This window comes from Perissodus microlepis, chromosome 17, assembly GCF_051167445.1.
Source record: "Perissodus microlepis isolate ML-2025 ecotype Zambia chromosome 17, ASM5116744v1, whole genome shotgun sequence".
Classification (NCBI taxonomy): domain Eukaryota; kingdom Metazoa; phylum Chordata; class Actinopteri; order Cichliformes; family Cichlidae; genus Perissodus; species Perissodus microlepis.
Window position 1 is genome coordinate 30308481 of NC_140477.1, and position 23447 is coordinate 30331927.

At 39.4% G+C, this 23447-nt stretch overlaps 1 protein-coding gene across 1 annotated transcript in view; it reads right to left on the minus strand.

The window, feature by feature from the left end:
• Positions 1-23447, minus strand: part of LOC146369873 (contactin-associated protein-like 4) — a 118831-nt gene that overhangs the window by 70470 nt on the left and 24914 nt on the right. The window contains exons 2-3 of the mRNA XM_084909336.1: positions 21023-21133; positions 169-362 (exon numbers count right to left, since the gene is read on the minus strand). Of these exons, the coding sequence (XP_084765462.1) occupies positions 169-362; positions 21023-21133 (305 nt within the window). The remainder of the gene's footprint in view (positions 1-168; positions 363-21022; positions 21134-23447) is intronic.

Here is a 23447-nt window from a genome sequence, read left to right on the forward strand (position 1 = left end):
TCTATGATCTTTTCACAATCAGTTAAAAAAATATGTACTTTTCTAGTGAAACATGTCTACAACAAGATGATGGCTTGACATGAACATCCATACTCCCATCAGGTGACTGCACAAATATGTTGCACACCCAACACTACTGTGTAATCCTGCCACCGGAAGAAGAGTTACCCCTAAGCTGTCTTCCTGCCGGTGTTGTCTCCAGTTGTGTCCTGTGTCACTGAACATCAACAGATAGGCCGTGAGCCAATCAGAGCTGCCGTAGCGGCCCTGCGTGGCTACAGCAGTGATTTGGGTTCTCCTCCCCAGGTCCACCTCCAACCACTGGTATCGGTCTGAGACGAGAGGAGACCAACCTCCAGCTCCTGCACAGGGGACAAAAACAAAGAGTGGATTATAATAATGGGTATACGCGGTTAGTGTAAACTTAGTGTGAGTATTATTCTTGTTGTGGGACCACGACTCTTACACAATCATTGTTATGATTCAGTGTCATGGATATTTTTTTTTGTACTGTGTTTTTTGTCTGCCACACCAGAGGGTGGCATAGTTTGTGTCCTGTGTTATTGCTGCTATGTGAGTTACAGGTGGAGGCTGACCATTGGTGGAGGACTGGGAGAGGCCGGCTATAAATGAGGACCCTTCTCAACCGACATGCCCCTGCCTACTTCCTGTTCCCAACGACCTGTGCATGTGGCTGCGTGTGAATTTGTATTCTGGGAGCTTTTGCCGTGTTGTAAATAGTTTGTTGTATATAGATGTAAATAGTTGTCGATACTTTTTTTTACTCGGTAGCTGTAGGGGTGAGAAGCCATTTTTCTTTGGGAACCTTTTCTCCTGTTTTTGGTTAGGGAGGCAGGTAAGACACCTGTGATTTTCTTTTGGGATTTTCTGTGAAGGTAAGCCAGCTGCATTTCATTTCTAGAGTTTTTTTGTTTGTTGTTTTGGCCATGCTCACCCTGACGCCTGCTACCTTTTGGGACTTAATAAACTGACTGGATGTTGTGGGGAAAAAAAAAAAAAAAAAAAGGCCAGAGTGCCATGTGAGTGGTTACAGCTAGTGAGCTGCTCTCTTTCTTTTTGGCTTACGTGTGACTTTACTGACCAACGCCTGAGTTTTGTTTGTTTTCTTAAATGGTGATAGCGGCTTGTCCGTCTCTTTTAGTTGAGCTACTTTAATAAAACTCTTTAATTTAACCCTCATGTCTTGTCTCCTTTTTCTGACCCGGACACTTTTTGTTACTTCCCCCTCACCACCTAGACCCCTCAGGGGAAAGTAACACACTGCAGGCACTATGGTTATCATAAGTAAAATATTACATTTTAACAAGAAGACCTGGTTTAAGATCAAGATGAAGTTCAGGCAAAAAGCAGTTACAGTCGACAGTGAAAGAAATGCTCTGTGTTTGTGTGTGAAAACATTAGCATAAAAAGTCATTGGTGTAAGGTTTGACCAGTCAGGTGGTGATTAACTAATCTGACCAGCTGACCACTGTTCACATGCATAAGTTAGTATTGTGGATCACATTTGCAAAACGGTATTACTAATACTCCATCCAAGCATGTGTTATTTGACTGTTTGGTTAGCCACGGCTCTGTAAATGGTGTCAAAATCATTTCACTTGTTATTCTGTGTTTGCGGCCTATAACCATCCTAAGCGTTCATTAACTCTGAGCTGTGTGACTTTTGACTGACTTGAGACATTTGTATGAGTGTGAGTAGTGAGTAAAAATGAAAAGAATGGCAAGGAAATAATACCAGTTCAAACAGCCAATTTGGAGAAATCATTAAAGAACAAGAAATCAAAGACAGCAACATAAATTACCAAAAATCCGCTAATGCCTGTTGATGCCTTCATGTATCTAAATTAAGATTTAACACACCATTTTATTCTGTTTTTGTCTTTCAAAGCATTTCTTGGTTTGTACAATACTATTTTTTTTTTTTTTTTTTTAATAGATATTCTTAAGTCTTCAGATTGATTATAAAATGGTAAATGGGTGTTTTCTAATCTGCATACTTCAACAGCTCAAGTATCTGGATCCAAGCATGGCAGCCACTTCAGTATGAAATCTTCAGATTTTTCATATAACAAAATGTCACGATGGTCAAAGATGCCAAGAAGTCATTGGCTCCCTTTAATCGACTTGAAGGGAAGTTTAAAAACTATTTGCCAAAAATGCAAATCCCTTCAGAGATGACAGAAACATCACAGAGAGCGTTTAAGTTACTGGAAAGGTATATTAGTTAATGTTCCATTTGTAAATATTTTCTTCATAATAAGGCGACCCTGCTTTGAACTTTAAATGTTGAAAATCACAGTACAATTATAGTGCATCTATTTTCTGGATTTGATTGAAGTCCACATAGATGCTCACAGACATAAAACCCTAGAATATGTCAACATTTGCCTGGTTTCATGATGATAACTAATAAATCCTCAAGACATTAAGTGGGATATATCTGGGCCACAAACCCTTTGAAGAAAAATGGATTAGATGATGCAGCACCAGAATGGTATTTATGAATCTCCACAACTAAGTGTCAAGATTTGTCCTGCCATTTAATGGATCTGTTCTGGTTTTTATGAGCTCACCAAGGTGACAATATGAGAGAAAGTGAATGTGATTCAACTTCACTTAAAATGTCTTCTCTGACATGAGACAAATCACTGAGCTGAAACTTTTGTCTGTTCTCCAGTGACATGCAGAGTACTATCATATTTTCCAGGGGTAACGTGCTCCATTTTTGTCTGGGCAACATCTGTTGCAACAGCTGGAGAGGACACTCAGGGATGTAAGGGACTAACACACACTGTGTTCATGCTGTAGTCTAAAATAGGTACTTCCATCAGCACTGTGGTATGTCTGACACTGCTATACCATTTTTTTAAGAAGATGCAAGTGTGGAGGTAGCAGCAAACTGGAAGGGCAGAGTCATAATACTGCACCTAAATACACTTATTTAGAAATCCTCATTAGAATGAAGGCTGATAGTCTATAGTTAGATCTGCACATTTGCTTGTTTCAAAGGGAATTCAGATAAAACTAAGGTTATTGAGCCATGTTCTAAAATTTAGAATCAAAAACCTTGAACAGTCAGGCACCATCTAATCTTAAAGACCTAACAGTAGCATATCACTCCAACATAGCATTGTACTATTGGACTGCTGGCTTACCTGTGGTTGATAGGATATTTAAAAGGAGTATGGGAGGGAGAGCCTTCATCTTTCAGGAACCTCGTCTATGGAACCAGCTCCGAGTTTGGATTCTACTGTAATTAGGATTAAACTTTCCTATTTTATAATATTTATATTCAGGATTGGATCAGATTAACCTCCTGTCTGCACTACAAACGGCCTAGGTTGCTGGGGGCTTCCCATGATGCACTGAGTGTTTCTTCTTCCCTCACTCTCTTTGTGTTTACACACCACTCTACATTTAATCATTACTTATTTTTAATCTGGCTCTCTTCAATAGAGCGTCTTTTGTCACGCTCACTCCAACCTGTTGCAGCAGATGGATGGTTCTCCTGCAGGTTTCTTCCTGTTAAAAGGGAGTTTTTCCTTCCCACTGACAACAAAGTGCTTACTCATAGGGAGTCATTTGATTATTGGGGTTTTCTCTCTATTACTGTAGGGTCTTTATCTTACAATATAAAGCACTTTGAGGTGATTTGGTGCTATATAAACAAAGCTGAATTGAACTGAACGGAAATGACTGTTCAGTTTGAAGCCTTTGAACTCAGCTCTTTGTGCAAAAAGTACAGCTATAAAAATAAGTTTTTGGATTTCTTCTAGTGTTGACTTTTTTTCTTCTTTTTTTTTTTTTGCCTGCCAGTGTTGATTTTTTTAGCTACAAACAAAAATCAAGGTGGATTTTTCAAAACTAAGGACATTTAATATCCAAGTAAATTAATCAAATAAAAAATATATAATGCAATAAACCTGTTTAAGTAGAGCTAGCAATACACCCTCCAATTAAGTATCACAAAATGTTGTGGTATATTTGACAATGTATCACTGTTTAGTGTTTTTATCAAGCTTCGTTGTTGAAGTGAAATCAAAAATAATGTAGGTGAAAGTTGATTTCACTAAATGTTCCACAAAGAATAACATGGAGTATTCTCACACAGATTATAATATCCTTTGGCATCTTAATCAAAGAAGAAAAACTCACTGTCATGCACAGTAAGCAAAAATCTAAATGAATCTGGATTAGAATATTGAATATAAGAGCATATAAGGAGCAGTGTTGGGACTAACGCGTTATTAAGTAACGCGTTACAGTAACTACGTTATTATTGTGGTAACGAGCACGGTAACTAGTTATTATGCCAAAATCAGGAACGCGTTACTCGTTACTGGGATTTAGATAGGCTCGTTATTCGTTACTTCGTGTGGCGGCATCGCGGAGCTTCCACAGATTCAGTAACATTAGCAAGTGGTGGAAGCCAGCAGGTGGATGAGAGAAAGGGGAGGCAGGAGGAGAGACCCGAAGCGGCCGCTGGTCCGAGTGTCAGGTGAACTGAACTTCAGGTAAGACGTTATGACCTGCAGTCTATCTGGGTCAGATATAAACCAAGTTTAGTTGTAGTTTATTTTCGTTATGCTGACTTTTTCGTACTGCGTGCTAGCTAGCATGACGGAGTTTCTATACAGCTGGGTGGTGCTATGTTACTGATGTTGAACTTTATTTTGTTCATAGGTTAATTATTAGAGTTGCCAACCATCCCCTAAAAAACGGAATCGTCTCGTATTCAGAGAAAATATTACGCGTTTCGTATTTAGGTGAAAAGGAACAGTTTGTCCCGGACTTCAGCTACAATGAAAAAGACACAAAGCTGGAGTTATTCTGTGTCTTTGCTGCACAGCTGCCTCTTCTTCTCTCATTCTCTCCCCTCCCTCTCCTGTTGCTACTTTAATCATGAAACTGATCAATGATCAGCTGATCGGCTTTCCCCTCTTGTTTATTTATCGTCCGCTTTGCGCCAGAAAGAGGACACCACCGGATGTCACGTTAAACAACAGCAGCAAGTTTGATCAGCTGTTGTTAGAATTTATTTAATATTACTTTCTAGTATCAGCTGATGTTTGCTGGAGCCACAGCTGTAAAGCTGCTGGTCATGATGTCGGTTTGGATATCTGGTGAGAGGGAAACATGAAGATGAAACCAGGAGATGTCCTTACTGAATCATCAGAGCTGAACAGGTGATGGAGAAACAGGTTTACCTTTTAGGTGACATGAATGAGTTGAAGGGAAGTTATGAACTGTTTCTGAGAGACAAATAACATCAGGATCCTTTTCTATGTAGCTGACAGCTGGTAACTGTGCAGGGGCGGGTCTAGCAAAGTTTTGCCAGGGGGGCAGGTAGGGCATTAACAGGGAAAGGGGGGCACAAAGAAATACTTTCTTATTCTCATTTAAAATGTCTCGCTTTTAATAAATAATTATCTGAGTCTTACAACAAATGATTGATAGATTGATACATATATACCATCAAGACAGTGTACATCACTGTCACAACAGTGTTTGTTTTCATTCAAAGGCTTTATGATTTTTGCTATAATGGCGGCCGGTCTATAGTCAAAATGCCCGGGCTGATTTTTTGTCCCAGTCCAGCCCTGTACGCAGCTCATCTGCAGTCTGGTGTTACCTACATCTTCCTATTCGGAAGGCAGAATTTCTGAGTTCTGAGTACAATCGAAAGCACCACAACTGCAGTTTTTGTGTTGGATGTAAAAAGCGCACATGACGCTGTGACGTAGGCTAGAATCATGCGGCGGTCAACGACGGTCCAGGCGTGGGATTTCTCTCGTGGAAATATGCACATTATTTTTTCCTTTGTTAGGTGGCACAGTGCACTTATGGCAAGTAAGCAAGCTAGAAGACTGGCACTCATGCTGGGTATCCAGTTAGCAACACATTAACAAGAGAAGTCTGAGTAAAACCAAAGTTACTTTCCCTAGTAACTAGTTACTTTGAAAATAACGAGTAACTTGAAGTAACTGAGTTACTTTTGATGGAAGTAACTAGTAATGTAACTAAGTTACTAATTTAAAGTAACTTACCCAACACTGATAAGGAGAAACAACATATTTGTTTTGTGGTACTCCATTTTATTGAGCTAGTATGTTTTTTTAATGTTTTGGCTGCTGTAACACAGTAATTTCTCAAAATTTCTGGCATAAACAAAATATATCTTATCTGAAATAAGCTGCTGAATATTTATGCACCAGACTCCATCAGGGATGTTTGAGTCTGAGAGCCTCCATGATTTGTTTTTCTATAAGCACAGTTAGTTGCATCCAATCACCTCTAATCACCTCAAGCTCATGTTTCAAATGAAATGTTTTGGGAAAAGATTAAAATATCTGGATTTGAAAAAAGAATGGTGTAGATCGAAACAGGAAAGATGGCAGGAACACACAGCAGGAGTGTGAACTGTGTCATATAAAATACTGCAGTTAATCAAGTGGGTTTGTATTTGGGAAATTTAGGAACATGTCGCAGAGGATGAGTAGGTTGGAGAAAGGGAGTGAAGAAGTGAACTGGGCCAGAAAGCGAAACAAAGGCAGAAAAGGACTGAAAGGCACAGACACAAAGAGTGGTGCCTTGATGCAGTTGCTAACCTTTGCAGAGACATTGCCATAACTAACCCAGCTGAAATCTGATTTTATTTTACTTTGGATGCTGCTGGTATCCCTGACTCAATGGAGTATGTGTGTGCATGTGTGTGTGTGTGTGAGTGGCTATGTCTGAGTTTGTGAGTCTACATGTGTGTAAGCTTGATAAAAAGTGCTGAGTCAGGGCAAAGCAAATCCATGGTGCCCAAGGAGCAGATGGAGGGATTTCTCCCCTACTGAGGGTGCACACATACACACACCCACACACACACACACAATAACACAGCCACCCTGAAGAGCACTTGAGATTGTGTTGTCAAAGTGATGTCATGCTGCTATTAGGACAATGTAAATCAATACTACAAACTCTTTCAAACTGCCAAAGTGGACACAGTGTCTTTTTATCACATCTATTATTAATCCTCCTTATATCAGTTTACTGTGTTAATACAACCCGCAATGAACTTCATTTGAATTGTTCAACATAGCACGCTGCAGAACAGATTGCTAAAGTACAGCAGTGATTGGTAATGTCAGTCAGCATCATAACTGATCATAGAGATTATGAACCTTTAAAAAAACAGCCCACACTTTCAGTTGTAGCTTGAAGGAGAAACAAATCTAACAACTTTAATAATGGCTCAGTTCCATTCTGCCTCCCAGTATAATGTGTCAGTGAGAAAGTATCCACGCTACCAGCATGTTGAAATCTCTTCATCAAATTGGTTGACTGCTATGAGATAAAGTGAGATGCATGGCAACATGCTAACATTCAACTCAAGGAACAGTAGAGAAGTCAATGTTCAGCTGAGCAACGTTACAGAGAGTAGTTATTTTAATTTGTAGTTAATTTTAAAAAGGCAAACATGTATATTCATCACAACTTAAAAGGTAAATATATTACAAGGGAAATATTTCAAGCCCTTATTGTTTTAATTTAGGTGATTATAGCTTACATAATATTTCCTAAAATCAGCCAAAAGAGAAAAAAAATTCAACACAGAAATCTCGTCTGCGTTGAAAACCTCTGAAAAGCAACTCATTTATACCGTTAGTACTAAGTACCGCAAATTCCCACTGCAGTGTGGCGTGGAGTTCATTAGTGCGTGGTTCTGCAGAAGTGTTATTGAAGGCCGGGTTGCTTTAAAAACAGCTTTCAGCTTCTCTGTATTTTTAGGGTGGGTTCTTTTTGACAATCACTCATCGATTCTCTGTGGAGTTCAGGTCAGGTGAGCTGTTGGCCAGCACAGTAATAATATGGTCAGCAAACCATTTGGCAGTAGTTTTGGCATTATGGGCAGATGCCAAGTCCTGCTGGAAAAGGAAATCAGCATCTCAGTAAAGCTTGTCAGCAGATGGAAGCATGAATAAAAAGCATGCAATAAAATCTCCTGGTAGAAAGTTGCAGGAAACTCTGTGGTATAACCACAACTAATGCTGCAATCCAGATAGCTTGGAACTTTGATGTCAGAACTTGGGTGTGATGTCATTCCCATTTTGGTTTTCAGCAAGATAGAAGCATCCAGGTATCAATAAAAATAAACTTTTTTTGCACTTAAAAACCACATTCATGGGTAGAGCCATGCAAATGAACACCTTGGCGTCACGTTTAACCCATGTGAGTAATCATTATTTATCAATGTGTGTTTTAGAAGGGGCATACTGTAACCCAAGAAATTATTTTTTCCTAGATTTAATCTGTTTTTGGTGCTTAAAAAGTAAGCAGTGAGTGAAAGCCAAGGCTAAAAGCAAATGTGGGGGGAAAAAGCAAAGCTTGAGAAACAAAGCAGCAGTCTCCTGGCTGACAAACTTGTGACTTCACTTGAATTAACCGTGTCTGAGGTCATCTTCTTTTCTCTTGCTGTGCTTCCTGCTTGTTAGGGCAGCAGCTAAAGGCCAGAGCTAATAAGTACCTCAGTAACAGACATGGACACTGACAGCGCAAGAGGAGAGAGCAGACAGGCTGACCTTTACTCATTACAGCTGGAGTGGAGAGGGAAGAAGTGACAAACACAAACAATAGAAAGGAAGAGACTGACAGAGTGACAGAAGAAGGCAGATCAATTGACATCTATAGGACTGCAGAGGAGGGAGACTTAGGAAGAGAGGAAGAAAGGAAGAAACACCTGGAAGAGAGGAGCGCTGAAGGGGTCTAAATAAAAGAGGGGAGAACTGGGTATAAAGTGTTTGGGGGAAAAAACTAATGACCATGTTTCTCACATATCACCTGTTTGATCAGCAGCATAATTATTTCTGTCCAGCATATCTGTTTGTTTTCTCTGTATAGCCTGTTTTATACAGACTATGGTACGTACCAAGGCTGCGTTTCCTCCAGTACTGAAAGGAGGCACCATACACCTATACTGAAGGAAGGTCAAGGTCACGTTTATTTATATAGCACATTACCAACAGTCTATGCTGCACAAAGTGCTTCAAAGTGTAAAAGGAAGGAAGAAGGGCACCAACAAACAGACATGCAAATAATCCTATCGTAGTTTTCAGACAAGGAAAGACTTCAAATAAAGAAAAGCACCTAAAAAAACAGCAGCAGCTCGATTTGTTCAAAGAATTCAAGGTGAATGAGTTTGAGTTCCACGTCCAACAACATCAACAGCATTATCCTTTTTTATTTAATCTTTAAATACCTGCTAGTATTTTATTTGCAAAAGCAGCTATGTTCCAGGAGAAAATGTAGTGGCTAATGTTAAACAAATACACAGCCTACACCAGCCATCCTAACATTTCAGTCTGGGTCCCATCAACAAAATAAATAAATGGTCTGCCAAGAGTGATAGAACAAACTTTTTAATAAAGAAGTTTCTATTTAAGAACATGAGGTAATTATTTTATGTTATTGCATTTGGGTATTGAAAATTATGTTATTTTATTGGTACTGGTGCCAGCTATTAAAATGCTCGTATCCTGACATGATTGAAAAGCACTGTAGAGCAGCTGTACTTTGTTGCTACAAGTAATTCCTGAGTTTATGGTTTGCCTTGTTTACATTAAAATATTGATTTGAGGCATTTAGATTTTACTGTAGAACACTGGCCAAATAAGAAAGAAATGTAATTAGCAAATTTCCAATTAAAACATGCACGCACAGGAGAATTATATAAGAACTACAAGTTCAAGCAAGAGTTTTTAATTTTTGTCACAAAGTAAATTAACTTTTATTTCCATTGCACAATTTAAAAACAAAACAGGCACCTTTAAATCTGTACCAACAACAGTACCCAGGTGCAATGCTCTTTGAGAATTTAGGAGTAAGTTAATGCCAAACAGTCTGCTTGGAAATGAGATTTGAGGTGAGACTGGGAGACTGTGCAGTTTTGATTTCTTCATGGTTGGTCAATAAAAAACTGGATAAATTGTAGTATTGATTGCACAATGTTTTATTATTAAAATGTATTCATCTGCATCTGGTAGATTTTGAAAAGCCACCTATTTGTCTTAGGAGTGTGATAATCTACTGAGAGTACCTAGTGTTTAGGTGGGATTCAAGTTCTACTCTTCCATAAACAAGCACATCCTTTCATATAAGTTAATATGTGTCATTGCGGTAAATCGGGCATGGTTTTATTTGGGCTAGCATGAAAGCATCAAAGGGGGTGTTATTTTAGAGGCTTCCTCCTGGCTCAGAGCTAGGATACAGGCCAAGGACACGTGGTGTCAGCTATGGATTATGACTTTTTCATGGTGGGCAGGGGTGGGAGATGGAACAGAAACTCACAGATAACAAGTTCAGTTCCCACAGCACCAAGTTTGTGCCCATCAGAAACTGCAAATGTTTCACAAGTGTCCTTGAGTCACACCAAATAAGAACACCATCTTAGTGCCTAAGATTGATTTAGATCAAAATAAGAAAAAAAAAACTACTGAGAAACCACACATGACTGGGATTATCGGAAATGTGGAACAGATTCTTGATAAAAGCCTCATATGAATTAACAAGCTATATCACTGCAAAACACTTGTTACGTAAAAAAAAAAAGAAACAAAATCTTTACACTCTTTAAACCCATGCACGTACAGTATCTCACTCTGTGATTAGTAAACATGAAACATTGTCAAAATGATCATATTTTAGTTCATATGGATAAAGAAGTAAAACGGAAATAGTCCAACACATCTACACACATTTGTTTGCCATAAAATTATTATAGAAAACCCCAACGATCAGACAACCGCCAATAAAGTAGCACTTGGCGACAGTGGGAAGGAAAAGCTCCCTTTAAAAAGGAAGAAACTTCCAGCAGAACCAGGCTCAGGTAGGGGCAGCTATCTGCCATGACCAGGTGGGGGTGAGGCGAGGGAGACAGGACAAAAGAGAGCCAGAGATTAATAATAGCTAGTGATTAAATGCAGAGTTGTGTATAAACACGTACTGAGTGAAAAGAGGTGAGTGAAGAAGAAACACTAAGTGCATCATGGGAAGCCCCCAAGGTCTGTTGCTGTGTAACTGAGAAGGGAGTTCAGGGTCACCTAATCCTAAAAGTAGAGAGGGTATCTGTCTCCCAAATCAAAACTGGGAGCTTGTTCCTCAGGAGTGAAGTCCGAAGGCTGAAGGCTATGCCTCCTATGCTCCTTTGACCACATGTAAGCCAGCAGTTTGAGAGCAAAGGGCTCCGTTGGGGTGATATGGTACTATGATGTTTTTAAGATAACATGGGGTCTGATTATTTAAGACCCTGTATGTGAGGAGAAGGAAAGCATCAAAGGGGTGTTTTTTAGAGGCTTTTCCCTCTGCTTGCTATTGTTTACCTGCCTGGTTTTGCAAATTTATGTAAGAAAAACTAACTATGCATATGTGAGCGTATATATCAGAACCTGCTTCTTTTTATGTGCATTTGAGTGCTAGCAATGATCTCTGATGGCACAACCATATTTACAAAGGATGGGCACTACAGTTTTCCTCCTAAAACCTTCATTTTGTCACTTAGACTTAATGATACTGTGGTCACGTCCTGTTTATATAGCTGACTGCTTTTGATTGGAGAGCTATAAATTTTCTCAGCAACCCAATTACATGTCCCTATAAAATCTTTATTATCTATCCTATTTATTATCTTTTAATGGTGAAGCTCGTGTTAGTAAATCTCTAGTTTCAAACTAGCAGTAGCCACTAGGAATTTAACTGAGAAATACCTGCTGGTGCTGCAGTTACTGTATGTTCATGACCACAGTCTGTCTGTGGTCAAGTCTGTGGCTTGACCACAGAGAGACCACTCAAGCCAGTGACACAGCTTTTGTTGCAACAAATAATGGAGCAGTGCCCCTGGTGCTAGACAGAGCCATCTCCACTTGCAGAATTAACTTCAGCTTTTGTCTCTGCTAATAAGACGGTAAAAGAACTCAACATCCTGCACGCTATTTCTATCCTCTCTGTTCTAATTGCTATCTCCACCATGTTAGTGTCTATTGGGAAATAGATGGTGACACAACTCTTGTCAGGGCAGTGGCTTTACAAGGAGGAATAGATGTGTCTGCCAGATGAATGTACTGTTTGGTTAGCACTGGTGCACAGTTGTTCATGTCAACAGAAGGTTGGAACAAGAAGACAAAAGCAGGACTGTGGTAGAGGGGAAAGGATACGAGCCATTACAACAAGGGAAAAAAGTCACCCAAAGTCAGCGGGTCTCAAAGATGCAGTAAGTCACAGATAACTAAGCAGGGACGCATGACAGTATTAGCAGGCCAAGATCTGTAAATGTGTCTGTGTCTGGTTTTTAAACTGATTTGAGTGGGAGAGTCAAATTTGAGACAGAGCTTGAGGTGTATTTCTGACAACCTGGGAGATAATATGCAGCTATATATAAAACTGACCGGGCACCAGAGCAAATAAACAGTCTTGGAAGTAAAAAAAAGAAAAAAGAAACACCTGAAAGATACAGAGGCCAGGTCACTGAAATCTTTTATGAAAGCCTTTAATACAGGTATAGCAAAACCACTTTTAGTGTCCAAATGCAGCAAAGAAAAGAGCTTAAAATCATAAAAACCAATGTGATTTTTTTAAATATGTAACAAAGCTGATCTTTGAGTTATACAGAATCCTAAAGGGGTCTTAATTCATCTTCAAAATGAGAAAATAGGATCCTTATTCCCAGAAAAAGAACCTGTGATTATTATTTTTTAAGTGAATACTCCCTGTGAAAGGACAGTGCTTAGAACTTACGATGCTTGGTTGCCTTTAATCTCCTTCAAGATGCATCAAACACTTTTAAAACATGTTTAAGTCTCTTGATTTACTTTTTCTGCATGAAGGGCTTATGCTGGGCTTAACCTGGGCTCATGATCATTTCCATACCATTGAATATATTCGAGAATTTATAGCTGGGCATTTTCTCTAGTGGATGAGGATGAATTTGAGCTAAAAGACCATTATTATTGACCAACATTAGCTAAGTTGGGTGAAATAAATGGTAACATCAACCCAAAAGTGCTGAATGTATAAAAATAAATATTTTGTAAGACGATTTTTCATGTGCGACCTGGTTTCATTGCTGCCGAGCGGTTTAAGTTTTGATTAAGTTTAAGCATGTGAAGCTTTTAGCTTAAAATGTAATTTGTGTTCATTTCAAACTGTCGTATTTCCCATTAATAGCATGACCCTCAGTTACTGAGCTTGGCAGTGATGGTACTGACACTTCTCACATCCATATTGCAGATGTTGAGAAGTGAGCATTAACAATGAGCAGTGTATATCAGAAATTAACCTTCTTGACAACTCCATTAGGAGTCTTCATCCACGGATACTTGCCATCTGAACCGTGTGTAACCATGGCCATGCATATCCATTAATAATATACAGGATGTTATTAAATATATGATATTTTATGTGAGTGAACACAGTTAAAGAAGACTTATGGGTCCCAGATAGTTTATTATCAGCAGTAAATTGGGATTAGTCACAGCATAAAAATGTGATTTTTAATGAGCTGTCATGGATTAGTTACTCTGGCTATTTTCAGTAAATTGACTGAAGGATGTAGAAGCAATGTAGACAGAATGCTAAGATTAGAGGCTCTTTAGCTGCATTTTGTCAAGGAATGAGGCAATATTTATCCATATAATAAGATTTATGGGGAGGCTGAGTACCTCAGATTAGAAGGAACTGAATGGAGGAGCTGTAGAATTTAACTAGATAGGGTGTTTAACAGTAAGCAGTAAGTGGGCACCTGGGGTGGCAAAGGTGACACATAAACATATCACACTTAAATCAATATCTGATTCTACATTTAATTCCCCCCCCCCCTCTGCTAATGTTGCACCCCTCCTTGAACTCTAAATGAGCACTTCCAGAAAATGATTACTGGGGACTAATGGAGTGTTCCAAGCCTGTTTTAGCATAATTACAGTGACTCTAATGTGCAATTATCAGTATGGATCACTGAAAAACAGAAACTGTTTAGAAGTTAAATACTGCCATTAACATTTGCCTATAAATGTTAAATGCAGCCATTAACATTTGGCTTTAAGATGAAATGGAGTTATCTTAATGTTTTCTTGGCAGTCCAAATGAGGCTGAGTTTAAATTATAATTACAGCTGACCACACTGTACAAAGAAGAGCAGCAAGAGAGAGGAACTGCTGGATTTGACTGAAAAAGAGAGGAGGGAGGGGCTAAAGAACTCTATTGTCATTCCCCTTATATGGAGGCAGATTTCAGCTCAGTATCTGTAATATGAACACCTGAGTGCACCCATTTAACATCAGCTTGATCACCCCTGTGGGAAATTCCCCCTGTGCTTTTCTTTAGTCCTGTAACAGCATTGACACAAAGATGAGACTGTTAACTAACTCAAGAAGAATCACAGGTTACCAGGCATACATCATGTATTTTCTAATTTTTCAAATGCCTTGTCACGGAGCAAACTCCCACTAGGATAGATGAAAATTCTGTGTGTGTGTGTGTGTGTGTGTGTGTGTGTGTGTGTGTGTGTGTGAGAGAGAGAGAGAGAACTGGCTGACTTTGCCAATAGCAGTAAAATTGCTTTTTTTCAAATCTTAAGCCCTGTTCTGGACTTCACTTTGCTTTTTTTCCCACACAAGACCCTCAGTTCCAGTTCTAGGCCTGACGAGGTGGAAAAAGTCAAGCCTAAAGGCAGTAACAGCAAGGCACTGATCAGCTTGTACAAAGAGTCCTGGCATCTATTAACCTTTATGTACCTCAAGAACCAAACTGCCACTGTACAGAAGATTTGAGCGTGACTGACCTCATTATTTTGGATTTCAAAGGTGTACCTTGTACCCCGTTCTGCCTTGGATTCACTTTCCGTCAGGTGCTATCAGCGGTGTGAAAATATTTCTTCATTAAATAACAGGTTGAATCTGGACAGATGGCACCACACTGCTCCTCATTTATGAACAGAGATTTCAAAAATGTTATCCCCAACTCTGTGCCTCTGTATTGCTGTCACAGTCTGGCTGGGGCAGACTGTATGTGTTTGCAAACGAGGACTCAAACGCAGACCAAAAACTGAACGTGGCGTGGATTTAACAAAAAACAAGCCGTTTTATTGAGGCTAGCAAAGAGGGTACAAACAAAAGGGCATTGGTGAAACTAAACAATAACCTAAACTGGGTGAACTAAAACTAAACATGAAAAAAACCTTAAACATGATGAACTGACATAGATACCTGAAGTTGTGACATGGATGCGCAGACGACCTGACAAAGAATGACTGAGAGCACACGGACTAAATACACACAGGAGGATAATGAGGGAAGTGGGAACACATGGAGAAACAGCTGACACATGAACATAACGACGTCACAGTGGAAGAGTAAAACTAAACACGATGAACACAGGAACACCAGACCTCTTCAAAATAAAACAGGAAACATACTGACTGAACTCTAGACATGTAAACTTAACAGCAACTGGGGAGACGGAACATAGGAACCTGAAACATGGTACAAAAACGTCACAGTAGACACAACATGGAACACAGGGAAGCCATATTACAAAGCCAAAGAACTAAACCTATGATAACCATAACTGAGACCTAAGGAAACAAGAAACAGTACAACAAAGGACTCAAAACATAACCCATAATATAAAAACACGAGATCTCTTCAAAATAAAATAGGAAACATAATGAGACGCAGACATGACAACCAGAACTTGACAACGTAAGACACAGACATGAAACACATGAAGAGCAGGGGAGACTTAACATGGGTTGGAAACACAAGGGGGAACTAATAAGCAAATGAACATAGGAGACCTAATGAGCTTAAACATACTATAAACATCAAAATAACTAAAACTCAAAACACTGGGTCATAAAACCCAGGATCGTGACAATTGCTTTAGGCGTCTGAACTCACATGGGTCAATATAAGCTTTGTTTTTACTTAGGCTCTGATAAGCTGCTGCACCACTTGCACTAGTCTCACTCCTCCAGTAAAGTAGTTCAACTTAGTCCTACAAAAGTGTCTTTCTTGCATAACTGATGGCAAAAAAACCAAACTTGCTCAACATGTTGAGGACTGTTGCTCCTTGGCCTTTAAATTAAAGCCTTCTGCTTGAGGGCCTCTGCTGAATTCTGTGTCAAAGCCTTCTGTGTCAAAGCCTCTCTCTGGCCTCTCCCAAGACCCTTTTTTTTATAGCTTCATCAGAAGGAGCAACTCTCAGTGCCAGGGCCATTTCCCAGCCTAATGAATTGGCCACGTTCAATGTTCAGCCAAATAGTGCATACAGTGAGGCACAGTACTGGGAGTGGAGGCAGTACTGTGATCCTTGAGTGGGATTAACAGGGCACCATGTGTGAGCAGCCCATCCAGCACCAGTCCCCATATGGGCTGAGCAGCCACAATGCAACTCAAGAGGTGGGAATGAGAGCCAAAGGAGCCAAAGGAAGCACGTGGGAGTTCTGTCACCTTCATCTAATCTGGCTGCTTGGCTTCTAGTAGACTTCTAACTACTTTGTGATGGACAGGACACTTCACTGTGCTTTGCTCTTCACTTTTTATTGCCCCTGTTCACCAACAAGAGGGAACTAGTGGAAACCAACAATCACTGTTGTAGAATCCTGAGTAAATAACAGGACGCTGTTTCTGTTGTTCCTTTAAACAACAAATGAGGGTGGGATCAAGAACTTCCTGGAATCTGCTTGTAAAAACCAAAACTATTTACATTTGGCTTGTATAGGTATTGTATGGGCCACTTTCAGACGGATCTTTACAAATCCTGTTATGACCATTTCACCACAGATCTCAAATGTGTGCAATGAGCAGTGGGTTTCTCTGTCAGACTGGTCAGACTTCCATGTTCAAGATCGTAGTTTGGGGCTCAACTTAGCAGTTTCAGGATGTATGCATGTATTTTTTTGAAATTTACAACATTGTGCATTGTGAATTCTATTTTAAAGTTAAAAAAGGGAGCATACTCAGCAGGAGAGACCCAAAAAAGCTGAAGGGTTGCTGTTTTGACACACATGAAGGAGATTCAGAGACACATCATAGAGACACAAGTGGACGCCATCAGAACAGGACTTCCTGTTATTAATCTAAAAATAGCCTCACCGAGCGTTGTCCAGATATGCCTAACAGTTGACTTTGAAGGGTTTTAGTTTTCATGAGTTATTCCCACCACTTTGTAATCATACCTCAAACAGAGTTCTACTTCTGCCACTAAAAGTACACGGGACCTGAGATGGTACCTTGTGGTATTTCGCACTAGGATGTTGCCTTTGGATCCCTTAACGTTATTTGTTGATCACCTTGTGAATCCTGCGGATGTCTGATCAAACTAGGATGTGGGGAGTCTGGAGGCTGGATCAATTCATTAGGTTCATTACGTCCCACAAGTCATTCCTGAGGAGTTTCTGCAATGTGCCAGGTGTGCAACAATGCACCAGGTAAATGTTGGTTTCTAAATAACATGCACATAAATGGCAGGAGCCCAGGTTTTCCAGCACAATGTAGCATTTCATTGTCCCATAAATGTATTGTACATGTACAATGACAATAAAGGCCTATTCTGTTTTATTCTATAATAATGCTTTGATAAGAGTTATTCACATTACTTGTCAGTGGTTTTAATGTGGCAGATGAATTGTGTATTTTGCAGATATTTTCTACCTCCCAAGACATATCCTGAACCTGCCCTGAATGAAATTACAAACTGAGCAGACACAGTACATGTTACACTAGGCAGTTGGAAGTGGTCCAATAAGTGCCTGGCTTTAGTGTTTCAGTGGAAAAACGAAAACAATAATTCCTCTGTCTCAGTCTAATATCGATCATGTGTGTACATCGTTTACAAACAACCTTATTTAGAAAACAACATACTGGTGGCTCATCTTTCATTTTTCTCCAGCTTGATCAAATTATTCTTACAGTCCGAGTAAAAGATGAAGAAATCTCCCGCTCCCACTGATGATGTTGTCCACTGGTTCTGCAGTCTGCAAGTGGGCTTTGTAAAGCTCCAAACATGGCATGGTAGCCCTTTGCAAGGCCAGCATCAGCATCCAGTAAAGACATCTCTCTAGAATTTTTACTGTGCTCTGTGAATCACAACCCAGTTTTATGTCCCTATTGCGAGCAGGTGGCCCGGTAGAGACTTTTGATGTACTAGTGTAATATAATTTCAGTGTGTTGTACAGTACAAATCGTTAGCAGTAACTGTTCTTTATCTATCTATCTATCTATCTATCTATCTATCTATCTATCTATCTATCTATCTATCTATCTATCTCACATGTTAGAGTCATTTATAATACAAATGATAAATTGATAAATGTCATCTTCTTCTCTTTGTTTCGATATACAGCCAACGCGAATGTATTTCTCACACTCTGTGAATCCAGCTTAGGCTTGCCTTTGATGTTTTGTGCTCAGTGCCCTGTAGGGAGGCAAAGACTCTCCTGCACCACTGACTGCCCCACTGACACCCACAGAACTGAACACATCTCAGTAAAAAGACAGAGTGCGGTCAAGGAGTACTGTTTTTTTTGTTGTTGTTGTTTTTTAATTCTCAGTCTGTTCCTACCATTTCATTGGCCTGAAGGTGCTTCTTGACGGTTGATGTCAACAACTGACTAAATGTATGAAGTGTAAAGCTGCACAAGGTAAAAACTTTTTTATGGATAGCCTGCACCTCAAACCCCTCACTGTTAATGCTTTCAAACACAAATGTGAAAAATGGAAAAGGTCATTGCTGTAAGGGAAAAGGGTAGAGAAGAATGATAACCATGCAGGTTGAGCTAACACAAATCTTATATTTAGCCCTTTTCGACTGAATAGTTGCAGGAAATATGAAACCGTTCCTGTTTTTTTACCAACAACATTTAAAGAACTGATGATCAAACAGATTAGATCAATGACCTTTGTTATATTTTTAGTTTGTTTTTTTAAGAACTCGAGGTAAGCAGTGGAAACAAAAGCACAGAGTAAACTTACTGTTCTTTGACTTTTCGATTTTGTGTATCCACCATGTTTGAGTTGGATGTACAGGACGAATGTAAAGGAGATATTTAACTGAATGGGGGTTTGGGGGGGTCAGTACATAATGAAACTTGTTTTTTTTTTTAATAAAAAGAACTATCTCAGTCTTAACCCAATATTATTATTTATACACTTTCTTCTAAGAAAGTTTGCGAAAGTTGCTTTGTGGCCTCTCATAGGTGCTTTGGGGTCAGCCATCCACGTTCAGCCTCAATTGTCACAGCACTGACCAGTGGCCCAGTGTTTTGTGTTGCTTAATTTATATTCCTTAATGATTGTTATTCATAGTTTTGGTTCTCTTGATTGTTTTCTGCTCACGTTATATTTGTGGTTCCAGCTTTTAGTTTCAGCCACTGTGTCTTCCATGTGTTCCAAGTTTCGTGTCCAGTCAGTCGCGTCTCAGTGTCAAGTCCGTGTCTCTGTGCACGTTTCACGTTTCACTTTGACAGTCTTATGTCCTATGTTAGTGTGTTCAGTTTTGCTTTGCCTTTGTCTTGGTATGTCTGGTTAGTCCCTGCTGTGTTTCCACCTTTCCGTTTGTTGTCACGTTCTCTACGTTAGCTGTGTGTCATGTGTAGTTCCATTTTCTTCAGTCATGTCAAGTCTTGTCCAGTGACTAATGACCAGTCAGGAGTTTCCTAGTTCTAGTTTGTGTTTGTTTTGTTTCTTTAGTATTCATGTATTTTGTTTTTAGTTTGCATTTTCAAGCAATAATGCTGCCGCCTTTAGTTAAGCTTTCTGTCTCCGAAACTGGCGTTTGGGTCCTGACCTAGCCTGCCACATAGCTCACCATGACATCAACAGCACTTTCACCTTTATAAAGTTTTATTACTGAGAGAAGTTTTTAACAAAAAATAAAAAATAAAGGAACTAAATCCACTGATTGATCCTTTACAAGCGAATACTTCATGACAATAGTTTTTGTGTGTGTGTGTGGGGGGGGGGGGGTTAAAAACATGAAAAACGTGTGCGGCTTGGAAGGTAAATCCAGTGTGTCACACAATCTGGGTCAGATAAGATTCAAGAAGCATACAAAGTCCCAGTATGATGTCACAAGCTACACTGCAGACAGACATATGTTGACATTGTTTCCACATACAGCAAAAAAAAAAATGCAATAATAACAGGAAATGCATGTCTCATCCGACTGTCAACTTATTTGGTTACCAACCAAGTGTAGACAGCCAGATGACATCTGCTCCACATACACAAGCTAGTATTACCAGATGGCAATTTAATTTTGGAACAATTTTTTTAAACCAAGAGCAAGAACTCAATCCAATCAAGACCAAGAAAAGACAGTCGGCCAGTCAAGACAGTAATTCAAACGTCATAATGTTTGCTGGAGTACAGAAATCTGGTTTCTGTGTATGCAGATGCCTTCCACATGCACAAAACATGATGAGAACCATCTGACAGAAGAGGAAACAGTTCTTTGTTTATTCTTGTTAGCCAACACAAAAAAGATCAACCAGCAAAAACAGCATCTTACAAGAACTGGGCGAAAGGTGTGTGAAGCACAGTATAGCAAAATACATATGAAGCCCACAGTGTGTGTACCTATTATCTTTCTGCGACATCCACAGTTGTGGGCTGTACGATGACTACACCATGAGGATAATTGAATTTTACTGTGAGTGCTCTGTAAGGTCAGCCAAATGGATTTCTTCACAAGGTAGCAAATAAAACAAAAACATAATAATTGCCTTTACAATAAGAGAGCACTCCCCAATGAGTTCAGTTTTATGTTTGAACTTTTACTGCTGTGTGGGATTAAGTTTGAGTAATGAATTCTGGGTAATAAAGTCACAGTTTCACTTGGGCTTGCAGTGGTGCACAGCTAACCAGCTTGGATTGTCTCTGTTAGCATTTTTGACAATTACCAGGGTACTAACAGCAGATGGTGAAACGTCTAAGTTTAACAATAACAATGAATAACTACTCACCTTCTCTCCTGTTGACCTTAGCAAAGACCGGCCCATGACTACTGGACAGCTGGGAGGAGCTTCTGAAGGATGATGGCAGAAGACTGGACATCAGTGGGTTGTCACAAACATCTGTTATCCAGCCACAGCAGAAAAGACAGAGATCAGTGTTTACACTCACGGTCTGTTTCACTGGACATTCATAAGGACTTTCTGTGAGGAGTTTGCATGTTCTCCCTTTGCCTATGTTAGTGTTGTCTAGGTGCTCTGGTTTCCTCTTGCAGTCCAAAGACATTTAGGCTAAATGTTCATCCTGAATCCGCCGTGGGTTTGGAAGTGGGAAAGATTCTGCACTTAAAGTCTGTATGTATCTCACTTTCCCAGGAACTGGCTTTGGTAAGGTGTCACATCCCCTCAACAAAATGATCAGATCTATCATAACTGTCAAGGGGGGAGGGGGGACCCCATCCACTCTTCCAAAACAGTTAGCCTAAAGGAAAGTACAGATTAGAGATTAAGAGTTTAGAGCTGTGTAAGTGAGGCACATAATGTAGGATGCTTTGTATGGTCAGTAAGACTAGAAAAAGTTATCTATACTAGCCCATTTGAATCAGTCTCATAGGCTAATATCTCAGTGTGTTTTGCTCATATGATAGTGTCATCCCACCTGAAAGGTTAAACTTGGATTGCCCGATACCCAAAACAGATGTAATCCTAGGTTGGGGGATAGATATGGGGCCTTAAAATGCTCTTTCAGGCAATAAGACAGCTTGGTTTCATAGAGAGACGTTTACACGCCTCATACACTCTAATGTTTATGGAAATCAAGGACAAGCAATACATCAAAGTTCAAATTTTATATGAATTAGTAACTTATGTACCTGCAGTTGAGTCATTGATACAATGCAAAAACTATATCATAAAGTGAAGGGCTTATTTTGATGTTATGAATGGCTTTGATGATCAGAGGATCTACACTATGACAAGAGTTTGTCCACGGGACTTTATTAGAAAATGCAAATTCTGCAGTAGTAACATAAAGTGTATATAAAATACTGACAAATGTTTGAGTATATTCATTCAGTCTTTAATATAATCAGTGTTATGCTTATTAAAGAAACACTGGACAAATTTTACCAGACCATTAATACAGGGTTTAAAGTAATAAAGGGGGAAAAATCTGATTTTGATACATTGATCACAATTACACAACGTGTACACAATTACTACAACTTGCAGCAGTGAATTGTGCATATGAACAATACAATTTCATTGGCTTTCTGCTTTAATACTGACGCTGCTAGGATGGATCTTAAATATTGAATCAATGAACACAGAAAATAAATAATTTCTCTGTTACTGAACAAGGTCAAATGCTGGCGTACTGAACCTTAGTGATGTAAATTTATAAAAAAATTCAGTCAGCACTAATGCCAACAGGTATTTCAGTAGAAATACTAGATATAACCATATCAGAAAAAAGTCTTGTTATTGCAACATATGTAACACATACTTTTATTTGTAATTGATCGTATACATTTATGACGAACAGCATCATAAATGCTGTTTCTCATCATCAGTTATAAGCGGTATCCATGACATTTTGTCCGATGTACGTACACTACAAGTGCGTCTAGCGAGTTCTAGCAACAAATCAGCCACAAAATGCTTGGGCTTCTAAACTGATAACCTTTAAGACCCAAAGGATTCACTGCCAAAGGCAAGATGCCAAAAGAAACCAGAGATCCTCTTTCCATGATTCAGTGGTCCAGGACAAATTTTAAAATATGTCAGAAATATAAACAATACCAGTGAAGTGATTTTAATGTTGTGGCTCCCTGTGCTTAAATTGGTGTAGCGTATATCTGCCAATGCTACTTCACAGCTGTTGTTTTTTTGAAGTGCAAGAACACATTAGTGAACAGGATTACCCTTCGGTGGAGGACCCAGACTCGATATTTCTGTCTGTCAGAATATGTCATGCTGAAGAACCCTTTAGTGAAGAACTGAGGGCTGCTGTTCTCCTCATGACTGAAGTACTTATAAGACAGAGGCTGTGACTAATATGTCATTTATTCACAGGGAAGCCGTTTCCCCAGAACACCTGACTATTAGATCATTACAAATGTTCACTCATTTCTATGACTACTGTGTAATCTAACATTTTTTAATGGATTTCCACCAGCAAGAAGAGTCGGCCTAAATTATTCACAATCCCTTCAGAGATGCCTGGTCCTGTCTCCCGACCATGACAACAAGGCTTCCTCTGAGATTACTTTGTCAACATTATTGTACTTCATTTCAAGCACAGAGGGATTTTCATTACCTGAGACTATAAACCAGAGACTGTTGACAGTTTTGCCTGTCATATCCACCTAAGCCTTTTCCATCTAAAACCGCTCTTCCCTGCAAGTACTTGAGAGTTTGTGCATTTCTATTCAAGCTC